General features: G+C 39.2%; 2 protein-coding genes across 7 annotated transcripts in view; one reads left to right on the top strand and one right to left on the bottom strand.

Annotated features, from left to right (window-relative positions):
* Positions 1–697: 697 nt before the first annotated feature.
* Positions 698–17,579, bottom strand: CCNK (cyclin K). 3 transcript variants are annotated; one of them, XM_014249855.2, is made up of 12 exons: positions 17,432–17,550; positions 16,696–16,802; positions 15,407–15,673; positions 14,334–14,415; positions 13,618–13,749; positions 12,728–12,833; positions 12,526–12,583; positions 10,542–10,711; positions 9,348–9,634; positions 5,267–5,300; positions 4,138–4,212; positions 698–2,022 (listed from the first exon to the last, which is right to left on the bottom strand). In XM_014249855.2, exons 3-12 carry the CDS (start codon positions 15,601–15,603, stop codon positions 1,400–1,402), a joined length of 1,764 nt encoding a protein of 587 aa, XP_014105330.1. In that variant the 5' UTR covers positions 15,604–15,673; positions 16,696–16,802; positions 17,432–17,550; the 3' UTR covers positions 698–1,399. The 3 variants fall into 3 exon arrangements, with proteins under 3 accessions (XP_014105330.1, XP_005520199.1, XP_014105332.1); XM_005520142.3 differs by lacking the exon at positions 16,696–16,802 and having other exon boundaries at positions 17,432–17,579; XM_014249857.2 differs by lacking the exons at positions 16,696–16,802; positions 17,432–17,550 and adding an exon at positions 16,201–16,219.
* Positions 17,580–17,885: 306 nt separating this feature from the next.
* The window catches only part of SETD3 (SET domain containing 3, actin N3(tau)-histidine methyltransferase), a 60,423-nt gene continuing 57,382 nt past the window's right edge, over positions 17,886–20,926 (top strand). For 3 of the 4 annotated variants that reach the window (XM_088058207.1, XM_014250006.2, XM_088058206.1), the window contains exon 1: positions 17,925–18,007. The gene's annotated coding sequence lies outside the window, so the exon portion shown is untranslated. Of the gene's footprint in view, positions 18,008–20,926 lie in introns of all 4 variants that reach the window. The other variant, XM_014250002.2, reaches the window with a different exon arrangement.

Raw genomic sequence — 20,926 nt, 5'->3', positions numbered from 1 at the left:
CAGCATTTCCCTAAGTTCCTGAAATGCTGCAGTGTAACCAGCTTCTGTTAGCTCTTCGCACCTTGATAAGACTGCTGAGCACAACCTTGTTTGAGAATGGCACATTTTTATCCAAATATTAGATATTAAATGAAATCAGTGTTAAAGTGACCTTTTATCTTTCTAGAAACTGGGGGGGAAGAATACTACTGATCTTTTTCAGAGTGCATGACTGTAAAGTGATAAAATTGTATATTTTTCATAATGTGGGGAAAGTCTATTTGTGCTGCTTTAGAAATCAGTTTAAAGTTTGATTTCTGTTAAACCTGTGATCTTACAGCCCTGCTATATTTTCTGTATATGATTTACAAAGAACTGGAAAAGTTAGCACCTGCTGTTGTGTATATAGCAAAATTCTTTAGACCTTAGCACGCGTTTTTACCTATTATTGAACCACTCTGGCTTTTTTGGGGAAGGAAAGTAATAGTACAGTTTTTTTTGATAATGTGTGTAAAACATTCATTTGAAATATTTTAGTAAAAATGAAGTAAGAGATTGATTGTGATAGTGTATACTTCTAGCTGAATAAAATAAAATACATTCTTTTTAAATAAACTGATGAGTAAGAGTTGGGAGACCACTGCTGAAGTACTTTGGAGTATCTTGGAGTAACCATAGTTATGACCTCTGAACTAAGATGAAAAACCTGGAAATCCACTAAATTCAGAACCAATTTTATTTGGGTAGAGTGAACAAAGTAGTCCCATTTATAACTATGATGTACATCACAGTAGGCTGTTACATTCAGACTTTCACACTTAGAAAATATATATATTATGTACAGGAATTTGCAAATAGGTGTAAACATACAATATTTTAAGATACCAGTACATTCCAAACCAAAACTATCAGCAAGGCAAACACCTCAAAATTATTCCAGTCAGCTAGCACTCAGAATCTCTCTTAAATAAAGCAGCTTCTATGCTTGACATCGTGTTGTTTTACTTACTATTAAAAATGAAGTTTCTTATTATAGATCAAATATCATAGTATCTGGCTATTTTGATACTTAAAAATAGGCACTGATTTCTAGAAGGAAATTTTCTTCTTACTGATATAATTGAGCCAATATGGCTGGTTTTGCTAGTACAAAGTAATCCAGTGCTGGAATAAGTCAAGACAATTTAAACTTAAGTCAAATGTATAAAGTTAGAATAGATACTGCAAAGCTGATTAAAATCTAGAAGCCTATATAACTCACCATAAACCATACTGCAAACAGATCAGCTAAATTTTCATTTACTTTCATTTCTTCCTCTAAATTATACAGATTACCCTCCTCTTCATCTTTACAATGTAGGTTTTGGCTATCTACTCCTGCCTAATCAACATAAAGGTATATCGTGCAAATGACCTCATGCTATCTCATCCATGTAGCACGTCCAAGTCCTGCTACAGGTGGCATACCAGGTGGTGGAATTGGAGGTGGTACAGGTGGCTGTCCACCTGGGGGAACAGTAGGAGGGGGGTAACTAGCTGGTGGCATTCCCAGCCCTGGAGGTGGATGAGGTGGTACTGCATGAGTTGGAGGCAGTCTTGGAGGTGGGAAATTAGGGTTGTATGTAGGTGGAGGAGGATATCCAGGAGTAGGAGGTGGAATATTGGGTGGGGGGAAAGAAGCAGGGGGTGGAGGTGGAACTGGTGGTGGAGGGTTGGGAGGGTAGACATGAGGATGATATGGTAGATGAGCTGGTGGTCCATAGGCCGGTGGTAAAGCTCCATATGTTGGTCCTTCTGTTTTCATCATTGACTGGAGACTTTGATAGCCCTCCCCCGACATGTAAGAATTTGTAGTAGACATCCCTGTAATATAACTGGTGGGAGGTGGGGGTGGGGGACGATGTGGCAGAGGTGGAGGTTGATGTACTGGGGCAGGATGAGCAGGGGGAGGGATCTGGACCTTTGGCATATCTACTGAGTCCACAGTAGTAGATTGCTCTGGTTCTCCCATTGAAACTGCTGTTGTCAAAGGAGGCTTGCGCTCTGGAAAAGAAAATTTTTTTTTTTTTTGAAGGATAGTGGCAAGAACAGCTTCTGAATACTTTATATTTTTCCTTCAGTTAAATTAGCAAAAGTGAACTCAATTCTCTAAGTCTCTGAATGCCATATGGTATCCAGTCAGACCTTCTAAGGTCACTAAAAACCAACTAAGCTGCCTATCAAAGCTTCAAGGCCAGCTTTTCCCATTCTAAAAGTTAAATTCATTTTTCTTACTACTATTTTTTATGTTGTTGTACTATTTAAAAATTATTGTACAATCAGCAGAAATAACGGACTGGATGGATGGAATCACAACTAGTGGATTTAAAAAGTCAAAGGATTCACAATACCAAAAATCTTTAGTTCAGTGCTTCCACCTTCTTTAGTCCAGGCCTCCTTTCTACCTCTTTGGTAGTCCAGAAGGTGGGCTAGGATTACCCTCTGCACTTCACCTGCCTCCCATATTTGGAAACATTACTTGAGAACACAGGTCAAAGTCTCAAGTCTTTAACACTCAGTTCTAAAACTGTTTACCAAAGAAAGAGAAGAAGAAAAACAAAGGGTAAGTAAGAAGGACATGAATTCTGATCAGCTTTGTCCCACTGATTAATTTCAGTGAACTCAGTACCTGACATACTGGAGAAGTTAGTAAAAAGGTCAGCATTTTACAAAATTATACTTAACCACTTCTGAAAAGAACATGCTTTAAGCTGCCCTCTCTCTAAATAAGAATCATTTGCTTTCCCCTCTTAATGCAGAAATTATAAAGTAAGTAATACCACTAGGATGACAAACCTAATAGCAACCTCTCTGTATGGTAAGAGAGATTATTAAAACAACCAACAAAAAAGAGTTTGGGACATCTTGACATTCATCTTGCTTGTATATATAAGCATCTACAACATCATTCAGTAAGAAAAGCTATTTAGAAACATACAAGGCAGTCATTTCTAGTGGCATACTACACTGTCACTGTTAAACAGAATTTGAGATAAATCCTCCTCCTAGTTCACTTGGCCAAGATGCATTCTTGGTTTTCACCTGACTTTTCCACAGAGCTGTGCTTTATTTTGATAATGTTTCAGTGCTTGTACAATTACATCCTTCTATAAACAAAGAGGAAGGAAAAACAAAGAGGAAATAAATCCATTACCTGCCTAAATAGGATTTTAACAGTGGAATTTCCCCCTAGGAAAGCCACATAATTAAATCACAAAAGGTGGGTATGCTGGCTGTGGTACTCATGATTTCAGTGACTTCTAGCTCCTAAATTCTAGCAGGCAATGATTTCCTCATCTGCTCATTTTCAGAACCATTCTGGATGCAAGATATGCATTCAAGATTCAACAACTGAAGGAATAATGAGTATGGTATTTAGAAAAAAATCATTCTTCATTAGGTTTTAACAAATGAGAAAAATTGTCCTACTATATTTCAGTGGACTGCTTTTCTCTCTTCTAGTTCCCTGTTAGAAGCTGTCATCTTACAGTTATATTATGGACCATGGTCTGTGAAATATTTATGTCATATTTAAGGGTCACTGGAAGACAGCTAATGCATCAAAGTGCTGGAAGTACACTTTTACAACAGTACAGTTTATTTTGCAAACATATAGCATGTGTGCAGTATTAATGCTCTCTTGCAGAAAAAAAAGTCCTCTTTTGAAGCACAGCAAAGAAAGTATCCCCTTTATTGTTTGGCAGTTCCACACCTGCAGAATTCCTGTATGACAGATATAACATGGAAAACTTCTACAGGACAGCTGAATGCTGCTCCAGTAATCTAATATGGCCTCTACTATCCTTTTGAAATCAAGAAGACCCTTTTAGCCTGCTATTAACAATTAGTTTTAGTCTTCTAGGCCTTTAACTGTTGCAGCTTTGTTTTATCTACCTAGTACAGGCTTGTTTCCATTGTAAGTTTTTTACTTCTGTCTGGAAAAGCCTGTGCTACTATGATGAAATTCCCTCTAGAGCTCATCAACCTTGTATTTTTACTTGCCAAGCTGATTAGCAAGGCAACAAACCCCTGCTCCCACAGCATTACCTACCATTACTTGAATGAAAAGCAAGGAAGTTAACAAGAAGAATAAATGCGATTAAGAAAATAAATGCTTACCTGGAGGTGGATGTGCAGGAGGTATTGGTGGATGTGAAGTTTCAATTTTAGGAATTTTAGATGGTGGTGGTGGTTCTAAAAAACATTTATCAGTTAGTGATTGGTTATTGCTCTGCAATATTTTCCAGATTCTATCTCTGGTCTCATGCTAATGATTATCACATCACCTTACACTATGCAAAAGTACAATGGAAATCCTATTAAGTAGGTATGTTTAATAAAGAAAACTAAAATCAACACCTTTGTGTAAAAAAACTGGCATCAAGTATCACATATAAGTCTTCCAAAAGAATGTATGCCTACGAGTTCAAATGACTTTGTAACTAGAGAGAAACTGTCCCAATAGTAGTATGTAAGTGAAGATGAGCAAGTGTATGTTTTCTAGCCCAAAACTTTAACTTGTAAATAGTTGGAATAACTCTCAGAAGAAGCTGACCTATGCTCTGCTAGGGAAATGTGTCAGAAACCAAACAAAATAGCAATTGGACAAGAGAGAGGAGAGAGAAAGAGACAGCTGTCTGGAATCTATCTGCACAGCTACAGGGGACTAAGTGCCAGACTTCCTTAGGAAGTACATCCTAGTATCCTGAACTACTTTGTTCCAAAACAGCAAAATGAAGAGAAAGCCCCAAACAAACAAAAGAACCAGGAATGATCACTGCAGTGACTGTACATTTCTTTCACTACACTAGCTATTTACACTAACTGCCTTTTAGTGGCAGCCATGCCAACAAGCAATTACAAACATCACTGATTACCAACCACTTAGTGCTAGCACAGCTATTTAATGACGTGGTACCTTCAGCCACTTCAAGGCCTCACAGCTTGCTGAGGAACTACTCCCATATGATGCATTGGGAGTTGACTACTCCCAATTGACTAGTTTAGCAAGACTTCTACTGAATAGATTCTATTAAGGGATGCTTGGGGAAGTTATACTCAATTTAAAGTTTTGCAGTTAGGAACATTTTAAAAACAGTTATAGTATATATTCAAGATACATTATCAGGATCAAGATAGTTTAGAACTGACAAGCCTGTAAGCAAACAAACAAAGTGCATGTCAGAAATTACTTATTCTAGTTTAAGCTGTAAAATGGAAGCAACATGAACAGAATATTAATATTTACCTGCTGCCTTTGTTTCTTCTTTTGGAGATACAGCCTGTTTGAAAAAATGAAAAAAAACAAAATAAAAATAAGACCATTGCATTCAGTCTCTTCTCCCAGGTAACAAGTGACAGGACAAGAAGAATCAGCCTCAAGTTGTACCAAGGGAGGTTTAGATTGGATATGAGGTAAAATTTCTTCATGGAAAGGGTGGTCAGGCATTGGAACAGGCTGCCTATGGAAGTGGTTCAATCATCATCCCTTGCACGTATTCAAGGGATGTGTAGATGTGGCATTTGGGGACATGGTTTAGTGGTGGACTTGAGAGTGCTGCATTAAAGATTGGAGCTGATGATCTTAAAGATCTTTTCCAACCTAAATGCTTCTATAGTTTCTTATGCTAAGTGCAAGACAAACGCTGTCAACAACGCAAGACAAACAAAGTCAAATCACATTGGGGAAGCCCAGCTTAACTAGCAGAATGAAAAGACTGGAAAAATAACAGGTATTTTATATGCAGCATTTCCTGCTGTTCCCACTGTTGAGTGTTACATCTCATTTAATATATTTATCATCCACTGCACATACGTCATGGTCTGGTTCACTGCTCACTGAGCTGAAAACAAGAGGCTTGGCCTCTGCTCCCAATTCTGCTTTGACCTGTCACTCAACCTTTGCCAAAATCACTTCAGGCTCTTATGCTTTATTTACCAAGACAGGAGGGCAGTGAAAGTGTTGCACAGCATAAGACATTTCAGAAGCCTTCAGATGGAAAGCATTGTATAAAATCCAAATGTTACGCCAGGAAAAAATTGTATGCACACTGAACAAAACCCACAAACCCCCACATCATCCTTCCAATCAATAGTTTTTGGTTGGGTCTTTTCTTCTTTTGTTGGTTGTTTTGTTGTAGTTTTTTAAACAACTATGGATAAGGGAATAAAAAAATCTTCCCAGACTACATGGTCCCACTGAGATGACTACTTGATGGTTTCTAAGAAAAGCAGAGAACTTAATTGATATTTTAAGCACAACTATATTTAGAAAGAATGATGAAGGTCAGAGGGGTACAGTACATAGCTTCTTTGTCTTTTCAATGAAAATGGTTTTTTAAGAGACTTTATCTCTAGTAGCTTTACTTGCATATACTGTTCCTCTGTTTCCTTCATTTCACTTTCCACAGCAAGAATGGACACACACTTCAATCCAACTTGAACAGTATTTTTCCTTAATTCTGATGGGTATTCTCAAAATTTTTGCTGTCTTAATTTTTGCCTTCTTGAGACAACCTCATTCTTATATTCCTTTGATAATCATTTCAATTTTCCAGACACCTTCCAGATGCTTTCCTGCTTTTTAAGGACAATCTTTATCTTACCATTTCAAACACACATACTTCTTTCTTAGTGACTCTCATGGACTCATCTTCTGCCTTCATTTCACTTGGATGGTCTTTTCTTGACTTTCTAGCACTAAAATCCACGCCTGTAAAACTGCATCAGCTCTCCCTACACTTTCAAATAGAAGCAAATCACTACTTGTTGGATCTTTTCCAAAAATCACTCCTTTTGGGAAGTCAGTTGATCACTTCAGGTGACAAGCAATTAATTTATTGTGCATTTGTTAATATGGAGCAATATTCAGAAAACAACATCAAGGTACACTATTATAGTAGAACAGGAAACTGGAGCAAAATAACTCATGATAGAAAAAAACAAACAATTTAAACTGCATTTATGCTAAAGGGAAAAAAAAAAAGGATCAAGCAGCAACAATTCTCTAATAATGGCATCTGTTAAAATAGAGATGAGCATTTCTTTGGTCATTCTACTGCACTGTAGTTTGTTCTGCCCCAGCCAGAACACCCAAGGGTCATAATAAATAATAATAAATTATCAACATTATGTACTGTCATGCTGATGGGTATTTAATACCTTCAGCTGAATCTATACAATGGAACTGTTCCTTTACTGCTGTTTCTATGAGGAATACAATTGTCCCCCATAACAATTTCTAGTTTAATCCAAATAAAAATACTATTTACATCTAATGATTCACCAGTATATTTTTAGTGAAATCAACTGAAGATTTGAGCACTCTTCACCACTAGAGATGTAGAGGATGTGCAGATGCTTTAGACATCTGATATGGGCTGTAAATCATGGGCCAATGCCTCAGCTGCTTGAAAGCATCCTGGTTCAGTAGAAGGTAATGGGAGTTATAAGAGTTCATGTAAATTGAAAATCTAGCCTCCAGGAACAAAGTGTATTTCTGTTCTGCACAAACCAAAGAAGAAGTCATGCAAAGCCCTATTTATAGAAGCAGACAAAAATTTTAAGTAAGGTTTATGGTGTATGTAACTCAAGAACATTTTAGAAGCACCTAGTAAAGCCTACAAACACTACGCATCTTGTTCTCCCAGGCCGCTTGTTATCTGTCTTAGTTTAGTTTGTCACCCCAGGACATTATCCCAGGATAAAGAACAAATTTGGATCACTACATTTACTTTTCTTAAATTCATGCTGCTTGTGCTGCATGTATTCCTACAAAACTCCATTGAGACACCCTTTGCTTTTTATTTGTTGTGGCTGCTTACAGTGTATCTACTATTTTTTTCCTTGATGATTAGGTGATGGACCTCAAACTAATTTCAGGAAAAGGTGAGTTTCACTTATGGGTTGACCAGAAGCGACTATTCAAGAACAACAGATACTGTTCATTCAAAAGCATCACCTTTTTCCACGAGATACTTCATTAAGTTATGGGATAGGGCAAAATCAGTAGTACTGTAATGGTAGATCTTTTACAGGAATGAACAAGCATTCATAAAAACTTAGATGGCACACATAGGAAAATACAAAATTGTTATTAACAGTTTCTGATGTGCCAAACTGTCCCAGGCATTATTGTTAAAGAAAAATAGTAAGAGATCCTACAGGTCAGACAACTCAAGCAGAATTTGTGCAGATGGTATAAAAAGTATGAGAAGAAATACACAATACCTATAAAGAACTCTCACACTTTTCAAGTTAATTAATAACACTATCATCTTACTATCCTGAACAATGCTAAAGTTCAGTGCAACAACTAAAAATTTCAGTGCAGGTCTTTTCCTCTAGTAAGCTGTATCCAGCACTTACAAGACCAAGGTTTTACAGAGCTATATTTTTGTCTGTTTTGGGAGTCTGCCATCAGGAAGATGCTGCACTCTTCCAATTCCATTTTATTCCAATATTTGCTGCTTACTTCTAGTTTTTGGTTTGGTTCTTTTAGTTTGTTGTTGTTTTTCTAATTTGGGAATGTATTCATTACAAGTTAGAGCAAAAGTTTGAAGAAAATTTACATTCTGAATGGACTTGTTCTAAAGACTGTACTTCTGAAAACACTCCTCTTGCTAAGTACACATGAAAGAAGACTTGCATAACACTTTTTTTTTCTAACTTACAAGTGAAAAAAAAAATAATGAAAGTATAGATTAAAATCTGAAATCTTCATTTGAACTTGATGGCTGTTGAAAAGTGCTCAGGGTACTTGTGACACTATGCTAATATAGCTTCTTATTTTCAATTGTGATGTGATATTATGGACAAAGTGAAGCTATAAAGTATGATGATTTATAGGCTGCTACCATTAAAGGATTATTTTAAAAGACTTTTTTAAAAAGAATTTTGACGTAACTTTAGAAGTCACTATTCTCTTAATATTAGTAATCAAAGAGTCAAATAAAGTCTTCATCAGCATTGTGCACATCTCCACATTCAGGTACAGCACAAGAAAACCTCCCTGAATTAAACCTGCTTAACAGAGAAAACAATGAAGTTTGATTGCCCAGAACCACAAACACTGAGAACCTGAACAGCTCTTGATTTAGAAGTCTCTCCATGGCTTTTGGCTCAAGTGGAATAAGAATGTCATATGCCAGAACTGTTAAGGCTGTTCTGCATTAGCAAAGATGCCACACAACCAAGGAAAATCAACTACATTAAATTAATGACAAGGCTCATTTTTAAAGCAAACACAAGTCTGTTGCATATTGTGGCCTTTAAATCTAATGGGCATCAGATCAGCCTGAAAATAAATTGCAAGTTAAAGTTCAACTTACTGCTGGTCTCTTAATCTGTCTAGGAGGACTTGACTGGGGAGAGGGTTTTTTGGATTGCTGTGCTTGTGTTTGCTGCTGCTGCTGCTGCTGTTGCTGTGCTGACTGCTGAGACTCTTTTTGCTGCTGTGTCTGGGATTGCTCTGAACTCTGGGATTGCTGTGACTGCTGTACTGTAGGTGCCTGGGGTGTAGACTGAAGAGATGGTGGCTGCTGCAACTGATGAGGAGTATGATGAGGCATTTGCTGTTTTCCCTGTGAGTATAGATCCAGGATCTGATGACAGATATCTTAATAATAAAGAAAGAAAATTCCAAAGTATTACAACCTTATAATGTACAAGTGTATATTTAACACAATTATCAACTCTGATTTTTACTGGACATCAACTTTGGAAGAAGTGACTGCAAATATTACTCATCGTTATAATGAATAAAATAACTTTTTAAAAGAAGATTAATTTTCAACTTATACTTCCATTTCTGGAAGTTTCTTCTGCCTATCCTGAGTAATATATACACATACATGCACACCATTCAGAAGAACACAGTGTCTTGGTAATAATGCACTTTATGTCATTACTGTGTGACTGGAGAGCCAGGTAACCATGCTCACAGGACAGTAATACAGCAAGAAGGCAAGTGGAAGAAGATTATGTTAAAACATACATGTCTGTTAGGCCAGTCAAAAAAGTTTTACGAAATTAAGCAAAAGACTAGTACTAAATTCTTCTTCCAATAAGTTAGGAGCTAAAGGTCCCCGTAATCTGTTTATCATTCATGGTACACCATAAAAAAAAACCTCTAACCAGCACAATTTGGTCAAAGAAATCAATTATCAATGGGAAAACCACTTGAAATCAGGTTAATTCCAGTGTTTGTAGAACCACTTATTTAAAATGGGGAGTAGATAATCATTAAAAAAATAGAAAACACAGCATGACAATTCTGGCTAATTAGATATGTTATAAACTAAACAAATAGTAAAACAAATATTGAACAAAAGATTAATCATGATGATTAAATATGCTTCTAAGCTAAACCAGTTCAATTTAAAACCAGATTAAGGCATAGCACATATGACCTGAGTTACATACTTGACACGAGATTATTTTGACTGAAACCTAGTAAAAAGCTATTTGTATTTAATCACGACCTAGGCCACACAGTTAAATATTGTGGGAAACGGTTTTCATACCTTCCAAAACATCAACAGGAACATCTTGGACAAACTGCTCCCACCATCGTCTGTACATTGGTTTTGATGTCCATTCCTGTATTTCGAACTTACACAAACGACCTGCTAAGTACATAACTGCAACAGCTATGATCTCAGGCTCCCACTGCAGGGACAGTGTAGTGCAGAGACTGCAACAGAAAATAAACCAAAACAAAACCCTGGAGATTGCCTGATTGCCCAAGTGCAATTTAATGTACAGCAGCTATAATTAACAGGGCATAAAATCCCACCACAATTCTAACTTCTCAGGCAATTTTAATGAAGAGCCTTGTTAAACAACAGAGTTTACAAAACTAAACTATTTCTGGACTACCACTGTCATGAAATAAATCCCAAATCAGATTTTAGAGCTTCCAAGTGTTTGTCAATAAAATGTAAACAAATATTAAAAAAACCCAAAACCCCACAGAACAGCCAACATGAATTTATAAAGCAACTTGTCAAGCGCAACTCAAGTTTTGGATCAACATATCAAAGGTTATCTCTTGAAAAGCCTTTGTTAAAGCTAATGCTAAAATAATTGATGTCATTGGTATTATTGATATTAACCAAGTTTCTGTAATAATCAGTTACTATTTCCTCATATCAATTTTAAATTATGGAATTTTTTTATCACTTTCCTCCATATATTCTGTAACACAAAATCTGTTTACAGAATTTTAAATCCAGCCAGCCAGTTGAATTTCCATGAATTCACTGTGGCTGTATAAGAACAGGACACCGTATTCTAAAGACCTGTAGTGCAAAGCACAGATTTTCACAGGATCCTATGAACAAAGTAAACTTCTAATATGGTAATATGGTGCTTATTAAGTAAGCACAATCCAGCCTCTTCAGAACAGAGATAATTATAATGTATGATTTGAAACAACCCCTCCAACTTCATAAGCCTTTTCCTGAAGTGCATTTTAATTGTTAGGTTTTTCTAAAGATTAAACATAATCTAATTGCAAGTACAATGGTGTACAAACTTTGATGGAGAAATTACAGTAGATTGACAGATTTAATAGTGACAGTCATGCCATAATTTTCTCTACCTGTAAGATCATTACCTCCACAACTGACAACGGCTGAAATAAACATCTCTTGAGATCCACATTAATTTTGGTCAAATTAATTTGGAGTTTAGGTGGTATCTACAGAATTTGAAGCCACACAGGGCTAATTCGAATCAGGTATATGACTGAAAATGCACCTCTTTCTTTTATGATATTCTACTGCTGTAGGCATGACTGAAAGCTATGTATTCACAATTTCTGTACAGTCAGACCACTTACATATTTTCTTAAGAGTTTGCTATAGAAACAAAAAGTAATATTCAAGTCCTTAATAAATTAACTTGCCAAGCTCTGTAGAATCTTCCTGAACAAGACTAAAGTGTGTCAAGTTGTTTTGGTTTTCTTTTCAATACCACATGAGAAGTGCTTTTACATGCACTCCCATTAATTAGTATGACTCTTACAAGTCCATTATTCAAGAAATTGCAAATCCAGTGCTAAAACCTCTATTCCTCAGTGAATTTAATGGCTTCTTCACTATTACCAAAATGTCACATTAAAAATATATTGATGAACGTGAAGGAATTGAAAAGCGATCTCTTTTATTTCTGAACGCACCATATATCACAGATTTGGCAAGAAGCCAGTTTGTATCCTGGAGATTTACAACTTGGTTTGGCCCTTTCAAACAGTAAGTTTCTTTTTAATGCAGCACTAAATTAGTACTACAACATTGCAGAGGTCTTACTTCATACTCATTCTAGATTTTGTGGCCAATGGGACTATCATGGATGATGGAAGGAAAAAATGACAAACATGACCAAGAGAACATGTAACAAGCAGAAAAAAAATATCAAATATTTGTCAAAAAAATATCCAGTGTCAGAACAAAATAAGCAACAGTAACTATTTCACTTCCAGAATGTTTCCTAGGTGTATCTTACCTGTCATTGACAAAAGTCCATGCCATTTGAACCAGTTTTTGAATTTTATTTTTGTCTCCTGAAAAAAGATCAGAAAAAAAAAAAAAAAAAAGACAAGATTAGGAGGGACAAACAGTTGGAAGCAGAATATTCTTGCACTGTTAATATATTAAGTTCTGGAAATCAGTAACAGGTATTACTTGCTCACCCTGCAATATTTTACCTTTGAGTTGTTTGGCATACTTGAGAAGAAATTGGTATGGATGTTCCACTTGTAAATCAAACTTTATTGTTTGTAGTAAGATCCTTTCAAGTACCATCACTTCTTCCTATGGAGAGTTACAAGGTATTATTCCTTCGTTCACTCAAAAACCCTTCATGCCAGTATAGAGCATGACTACACAGCACCTCCAGGCAACCATGTTTGTCTCCAAGGAGAACAGAAAGCTCCCCAACTTATTATTTTAAACTCAGATACCTTTACTTCACATTTATTTGAGTGAGGACAGGGGATGTGGTGTTTAAAATCCCTTTTCCTCTGCAGAGGAATGAACTGAACCAGACACAGCATGAAATTGTCAGATACAAAATCACAACAAAAATATAAGTTCTACCACATTTCACTCAAAAGTTTCAAGTCCTTCTGCTATTTAAAATAATCAAATTTTAAGAGAAGCATAGTTTTGCTAAGTCAATACTGTAAACAAGAAACCTCTCAATACTTTTGAGATCCAGTTCACTTATTTAAGATTCACTATTAACTACTTCCTAAAATCCCATTCAGATGATTTATGACTTATGTCTAGGTAACATTTCTTGCACTGGCTGAAATTACTCAAATTTACTTTAATTTGCAAAATAATATCAGAATTTACATGAAATAAAATGCAAACTTTTTATGAAAACAATTAATCCAGTAAGCTCCCAAAGCTACTTGTAATAGGAAGAATTACTTTCATAGCTACCAATCACATTACTCAGAAGAGCCACAAATGCATGCTGAACATCTAATTTAATTTAAAACAACTGAAAATCAGTCAATGCTCCACTGAATGTGTGTCACTTTACTACAGTACAACAGGATGAAATCAATTTCAATATGAGTATTTTTACCTTTGGGTCATCTCCAAACTGCCCAAACTGTACATCATTTAGCAAGCTACGAGCTGTTTTAATTATATCTTTACACTTCTTGGGTGTTTCTTCAACCTTTCCTGCTAGGAAGAGACAGCAGGCTCCTGTCACCTAAAAAAAAAGCAAGTACTTTCAAAAAGTGATCTGCATGTAGATATGCAATACAGGGTTGCATTACAAAAGCACTGTCAGTTTCCATTAACAGTTCTGTAGAAGTCTCCCAAGAAAGACTTAACGAGCATACTAATTTCTAATTTTAATATAGTGTTAAACTTTTATTTTCTCAGAGGAAAAAGTGGAATTTGAAGGACTGTCTATTTTATATACCTTCATTTCAAGGTCAGAAACCCAAAGCACAATTTGCCCCAGCTCAGTGTTGTCTGTCAAGCAGTTTTAAAACTGTATTACACTTCTTTTTTACTTTCAGCTAATACAGAAGTGCCAGCACTACAGCTGCTACGCCTAAAGAACAGTATCAGCAAGTCGTAACTGCAATGCCAACACATTTCTGAGCATAAAGAAATGTGTAAACAGGCAAGAACAACAAATTTTAAGCTGCAACAATTAAAAGACAAAATGCTAATTTTACATCTTCCTGAAGGGAACAGCAGTAGTAGTACCCAAGTGACTAATCACCATTTCAAATAGACCCTGCCTAGTGCAATCATTAAGTCATCAATATTCTAAATACTTACATATCTTGGGAACTGTTTGAAGGAATGAAACATATAAAAACGATGGAAATAAATTATTCCGGTTGCTAGAGTGTCATAATGTCTGTGGTGTAGATTAAGGACTTTCAAACAGAACATAAAATAAATTTAGAACCAAACATGCACAATGGATACTGCTTTATCAAGTACTTCAAGTAATTGGCTGTTCAGTGACCAGTTAGAACACAATGCAAGTAAAACAAGAGCTTTAGAAAAAGAAAACCAAAAAGCCACAAAAGCCCTTGAAGCTGTGTAAATACTATGATTACAGCTAGATGCAGCTGATATCTAAAGCATTTGTTGTAAGTGTGCAAAGTCCTCATTGTATTTACAAGAGGATGCACTTAAGGTCATCCCTGTGTTGCACCATACCTGCTTCAGAGAAGGTCAAACCCAGCAGTAGGTACAGAAGGAACAGAACAATTATCACTTCACATTCAAATGCTGGTGTGGAGGAAAGTTACTATTCACACCTACAAATGCAAATAAAATCTGAACATGCTCTCTAATCTTCACTTTAAGAAAAGTAAAAATTTTGTCTTCACAATGCTTTATTAAAGAAAGAACTAAGACTGAAGGAAGCATAGGAAGCAGAAAATTTAAGTGGCCATCTATGAGAGAGTGGGACAGTCAGAAGGAGTTGTTAATCCCAAACCAATGAAACAAAAAAAACAGCCACCAAAGACCAAGACTGGGGAGGCAGAGGTTAGAAGCTTCAAAGGCACAATCAAAAAACTGAGGGAAAAATTCAACATTTGAGAAGTCACGTATATTCATACAGTGAAACACTGAGTTTCCCAACTCACGAAAGTTCCTCTTAATTTGAAAGTTTGTATCATCTTACTTCCCTCTCGCCAAATTGGAACCTTGTTTAGCCAATGAATGTATAGAAATTGTGTAGGAACACATTACCTCGAAGGCACATAAACACAAATATATTTTTGATTAACAATTAAACATCTGAACAGCTGAGGATGTCACATTTCTTGTATATTTTATTCTGAAAACTCACTACTCATAAAGACATTTCATACCAACACGAGTTCAAAGGATACAACCCTAAACGTGTTCCCACATCGAATATGAATCTGGCCCCTTCCCTGCGGTATCGTGCCTCCGTAGCTGGATCAAGCCCTTCAAGCTGTGATGGTGTGTGTGCCAAATCTTTCTTATCCCAGTACCAGCATGGCTTTGTATGGTCCAGGTTTGCCAAGTTTACAGAAGGGCTGGAATTTTCTTTATTCTCCTTCATTTATTAAAACAGAATTGTTTTTGCTTTTTAAATTTTCAAAAACGAAGTCTTCAGAGAGTCACTTCAGGACCTTGAAGAAAAGAAAAAAGGAATTCTTTAAAAATAGAGACAGCTGTCCCCTCCAGTTCCTGCTCAAAGAGGAGTAAAGAGGAATAGTGCTTAGCCTTGCCTGTTGGAAAGAACTTTTTCTGATGCTCAAAGAAAAGTAACCAAGAACTTTGCCTTTATCCTCCCCATATATTGCAAACACAAAGAAAAAGCCATAGATTATCCTTGCTATTATCTGTTTAATAAGGAAACTCAAGAATACATCTCCAACGATATCTGCTATTTCTTAGTACAACAACTTCCACCTACTTTGTCCATAAAAGTAGGAAAAACAATTCAGTGATGGCTGCAGAAAGATTAGAAAAGTTAGTGATATTAGCTGACTCTTGGTAACTAGGAAAGGCACTGGTGAGCTGAGCCTGAATGGCCACTGAAATATCTGCCTGCTCCCAGGGATACCCCAGCAGCAACCACTCGGCAGAAGCTTTGTAAAGTGAGCTGTGATGCATTACTTAAAGAAAAAAAATGCATCAATGTTCTTTCACCTACCACGATTAAGACGATGGCTGTGAGTTTGTAGAGTAAGGTAGCACCTAAAATCATCCTCCAAACAAGGCAACTGAAAACACTCCAGGAGTCTCCTGCTTGCCTGTGTTTACCAGCACTTTGTGTACATAGGTGCAGATCACAAAGCTCTGCAGGCACCTTTCTGGGGTTTGAATTATGACAGACGTTCAGCTGTGCCTCAGCTTACAGAATGAACATTCGCTGCCTTTATTTCTTTCAGGCACAAACCTGCTCTTACTCCAATTCAACTACAGATACTATACACAGATTACTGCAGTCACCTGCAAAGGTTTGCATAACAGACTGTGATCAACATATGATGCAATATATTCGCTCTAAGCAAGGCAGTCATAGAAAGACCCAAACTTATAACTCTTAAAATCATCTATTACTTTTCGAGACGTTTCCCTTCCGACAACGGAAGGAAGATCACGTGAACGGCCACAGAACGATGCCTATAGTCAGCACCTCGCTCACCTTCAAAAAGTTTCTCTTTTTCAGAATAAGGGAAACTGTCTTTGCCTCAGGGTGGTTTTGGAATCACCTTCACAACTCGTAGAATCGGTCACAGACAGATCTAAATTCTGTCACAAGAAAAAGTAAATGGCTACTAAAAACTATTTCCAGAATCAACAAAAGCGCGCCAGGCCACGACCACACATTCCCATCGCATTTACTAGAAAGGTGCTATTTTTTATAATTGTAACGATCCTTCTTTCTTACAAGATATTTTGCTTTCTAACTTCTAAAGCGCTTAAAAACCAGTTAACACTAAAAGCGCCTGAAGCAACAAGATCTGCTTCTATAAAGGAGCGAAAGCATTTCCGAACACGGAACCAGGAACGACAATTATCACCCGCAAACATCTTAAATGAACCATCTCAAACGTCCCAATCCAGACCGCAACGCCCGGAAATAATAAGTTTTCCCTGCCTTTTTACGCACCCCATTAAACTGGAGGAGTGTTCCAGAGCTCGATCGCGGCTTTTTTATACCTTACCTGAGACCAACCCGCCAACCGCGGCTCCGCCCCTGCAGCCCCAACCCGGCCGGGGATGCTCAACCCCTCTCGGACCCGCCCGCCCGCCGCAGACGGGGCTGTCGGTGTCCGGGGAGGCGCGCGCTCCCCACCCCGGCCTCCCCACCCCCTCCCCCCCTCCCCCAGGCGGCGGCGGTCGCCGGCGGGCGGCCCGAGCGGGCCCCGCGCACTCACAGAGCTCGCGGGGAGCGGGAGCCGCACCGGAGCGCGGGGCCTCTCAGCGACAGCGCGGCCTCCGCGCCCTGCGCGCCGCCATCTTGGGAGCCAGGCCAGGCCGCGCGCTGCGTCATCACGTCGCATAGGCGTAGCTCGCGAGCACGGCGGCCCCGCCAATGGGAAGCGGCGGCGCCCCCCGCCGCCCGCCCAATAGCGGCTCCGACAGCGGCTGCTGAGCCGCGGCAGGAGGTCGACGTGCCGCCGTGCGCTAGGAGCGGACCAATCGGAACGCTAAGAGGGAAGATTGCGAGCCTCAGAAACCAATAGAAATCTGAAGGCGGGCCAACAGGACTGAATGACAGCCAATGGGCGCGCTGCAGTGGCCTTTCTGAGGCCGGCCGCGAAGGATTGGGCGCCACGGGCGCGGGAGGGGAGGGGCCTTCCGGCGGGCGGCAGCTCGGCCAATGGCGGCGGGGGGCGCAGAAGGGGCGGGGCCGGGCGGAGCCACCGCCTCCCCACCGCGGGCAGCGGCGTCCGGCGCGGGCTCGGGTGCGCCGCCCCCTCCGGCCAGGCAGGAGCGGCCGCTGGCGGGAGGTAGGGCGGGGCCTGCTCGGGCCCCCTCCCCTGCCTCGGCCCCCTCGCCCCGGGGCGGCACGGGCCCTTCCTTTCAGGCCTCCGGGCGGCGTGGGCTCGCCCCGCTCCGCCGCCTCCTTCCCCGCAGGAGGCGCCGCTCTTTCCGGACGCCCCCTCCCGCCGCCCCGGGGCGCGCTCCGCCGGCCTCGCCTCCCCTGCCTTCCCCCGCGTGGCTGGTGCGGGGCTGGCCCGGTCGTCCTCCCCTGGGAGCCGCAGTCTCCGTCGCGGCTCGCCCAGGCCTTTCCCCCTCCCGCTGCCCGGCCGGAGGGGCCGGCGGGTCCCCCGGGTCCTCCATGGGCGGGCCGGGTTCTTTCCAGCCCGGCCTGCGCGGGTTTCTAGTGAGCGAGGCGGCGGCACTGGCGTTTTCCCTTGCCCCATCCCCCCTCGAGAGGCTGATAGAAACGAGAGTAAAGCAAATGGCTTAAGACCACTTTCCCCATGATGTGATTCCTTCCCCTTTTTTTTTTATTTTTATTTTTAATGTGTGATACGGTTTGAATACTCCCTGCTCCTACTTCAGGTTCCCATAGAGCCTCCCATGCGCCCAGCTCTCGGGGTCTGGCTGAGGGGCGGCTCTGCGGGTGTGTGGCTCCTCAGAGCCCTCCTCTGGCTGGAGAAGAGGGCTCTGGTTTCTTTCCTTTCTCACCCCGTCTGCAGCCTGCTTTAGTAAAGGGGTTAAATCTTTGGAGGAAAAAATGGGGGGGTAGTTAAAGTTAGATTAAATCATAAACTGTTTATTGACAGGGGCATTACTCCTGAAACAGCCTCGGTCCTTCAGCCTTTGCTACAACCCTATTGCTACAACAGCTGCCCGTCCCACGAACCCTTCCTCCTCTTCCTTACCCAGCAGCACTTGGTTAAAATTGCTTGAGCTGAGGCTGTGCTTTGCCTTCAGTTCTTAGCAAATACCTAAATTTTGAGTTTGACATACGTTTTTTTACCCTATATTCAGCTGTAAGGACAAGCTCAGTTTTTCCTTTTGGAAGTTTTTCCTCACGGTTCAAAGCTCCTCTCATCCCAAGCTTGGTATCTTCTCTTCTGGATGGAATTGCCCTTGAAACTTAAGCTTGCTCCTGAGATCAAGCTGAAAGTAGATTGTCTTTGTCCCTTCTATAACAGCATGTAATGTAGGCACCTGTCTATTGAAGTGACAGCTTTGTTCTCTGAAAATTGCTACAATGTTAGCTTAGAGTCTTGCAAGTGTTTTCTTCTTTCAATTGTTGTAATCTCATAACTGTCAAGTGAAACATAAGTATTTTGTAGGTGAGTAAACAACTGTGGCATTCTGTATGTCCACTATCAGGTTCCTGGTATAAAATAGTAAGCCAGTGTACAAGCTGTTGGAGGGAAAGGCATGATGGGCTCAAAGGCAGGGGTGGCTTCCTGATATTTTTGCTCAATTAAGTAACTTGATATGGTAGAGATTGCTGGCTGGCAAGCATACTGGCTTGAGCCTTAATAAAGTTTTTGGTTATGTTTAGCAGGGATTGAATTATATATTTCAGTGCAGTTGAAAACACATTCTTGACGTTGTGTACTGAGAAATAGATTTAGGCTGTTGGAAGAAATGCCACAAACCCCAAAATCATTTGCAATCTGTATATCAGTATGTCCAGAGATGGCCTGATTGTTCCTGAAGTCAGATGTGCCTTGAAATAGAGTTCTGATTTTAGTATGGTACAGAAATTAAAAATAGACCATATTATGCCTCTCTGTATGGAAAAGTTAGACATGTCTACTGTATCTATGTAATACTTCATCATAGTGGTGCTGGTTATGTAGTTAATCTGAGAAATTGTGTAGTTTTCAGCAAGTGAGTATTTCAGTGTTTGCTCTTTGAAAAAAAAAAAAAAGGCACTTTGAGGATACTGATGATATTAAGGGATCTGTATATTTTCTAATAGGCTGTCACAGTGCTTGGTGCATGAGACCTCATGATGCCTGTGGCTTAAGCTTTTGGAAGCCAAGGTGGTTCTCTTAAGTCTGCCCATACTGGTGGCTGAAGTCAGGGTGGCTTGCTTTATTCTCAGTTAGGAGTTACAGTGTATAAAGTGAAGTGAATATTTTCTAAATTAAGAACATTATTTAGGAACATGCAGATAAAGACAGTACATAAGGGTTTTTAATTCTGCTCTAAAGGAATTAGGAAAAAAAAGTTTGTGGGAGTCTTAAGGAGGAGAAAAATTCAAGCAAAAAATAAAATTGCATAAGTGGGTTGGCAAATTGGTAGAGTTTATCATCTTCTTTTCTTCAAAGAGTAAGTATTTTTTTCTTTTCTGGTCAAATAGCTGTCTGAGGATCTGATTCAAGAGAGAGGCAAAAGAGTTAGGGCTTGTTTCCTGTGGCTACTTAGTAAACTATCTTCCCTAGAAAGATAAGTCAGGTGTTGATAGTAAGAAGCACTCCATCTGCTTAAGAAAGCTTTAATGGGAGGTCAAGGGGTATAGGGAAAAATCTATAGTAAATAATGTAATAGTTCTGAATTAGCGAGCTGATAAAAGTGAATTAAGAAATACAGACTTTTTTTGAGCTGTTCTGTTGGAGATAGACTTTTTCTTTTGCTCTTCAGCATTTTGTGCTACCTTCAAATTAATAATTTCTTACCAGAAGTTTATATTTAATGCATGAGGCAGTCTTGTGCTTAGTATCTAGCTAGGTTCAACTGGGTGGGGAGGGAGATAATGTCAAAATGATGGGACTTCCTTTTTTTAGTAGATTGGAACTATCTAAAGTATCTGAAATCAGAATATTGTCAAGACATGTTTTCTTTGATTCTAATTGTGAGAATAAATGTATTTTGGAATTTGATTCCCAACAATTAGATAAATTTGTTGTAGTTGGTGTTTTTTATAAGTGTATCAAACAAATATTTAGCTAATT

Source organism: Pseudopodoces humilis, chromosome 7 (assembly GCF_049639895.1).
Source record: "Pseudopodoces humilis isolate 2021_Gansu_Grassland_sample_001 chromosome 7, ASM4963989v1, whole genome shotgun sequence".
Classification (NCBI taxonomy): domain Eukaryota; kingdom Metazoa; phylum Chordata; class Aves; order Passeriformes; family Paridae; genus Pseudopodoces; species Pseudopodoces humilis.
This window is presented reverse-complemented; position numbering and strand designations above follow the sequence as displayed.

What these genes read in the sequence shown, in the direction of transcription:
- CCNK (XM_005520142.3), bottom strand. Translation starts at nt 15,603, where the DNA reads ATGAAGGAGAATAAAGAAAATTCCAGCCCTTCTGTAAACTTGGCAAAC. An exon ending in TCAAACAGTTCCCAAGATAT is followed by an intron (nt 13,750 to 14,333) that starts GTAAGTATTTAG and finishes CTTTTTTTTTAG; the next exon opens with GTGACAGGAGCCTGCTGTCT. An exon ending in TGGACTTTTGTCAATGACAG is followed by an intron (nt 10,712 to 12,525) that starts GTAAGATACACC and finishes TTTCTGTTGCAG; the next exon opens with TCTCTGCACTACACTGTCCC.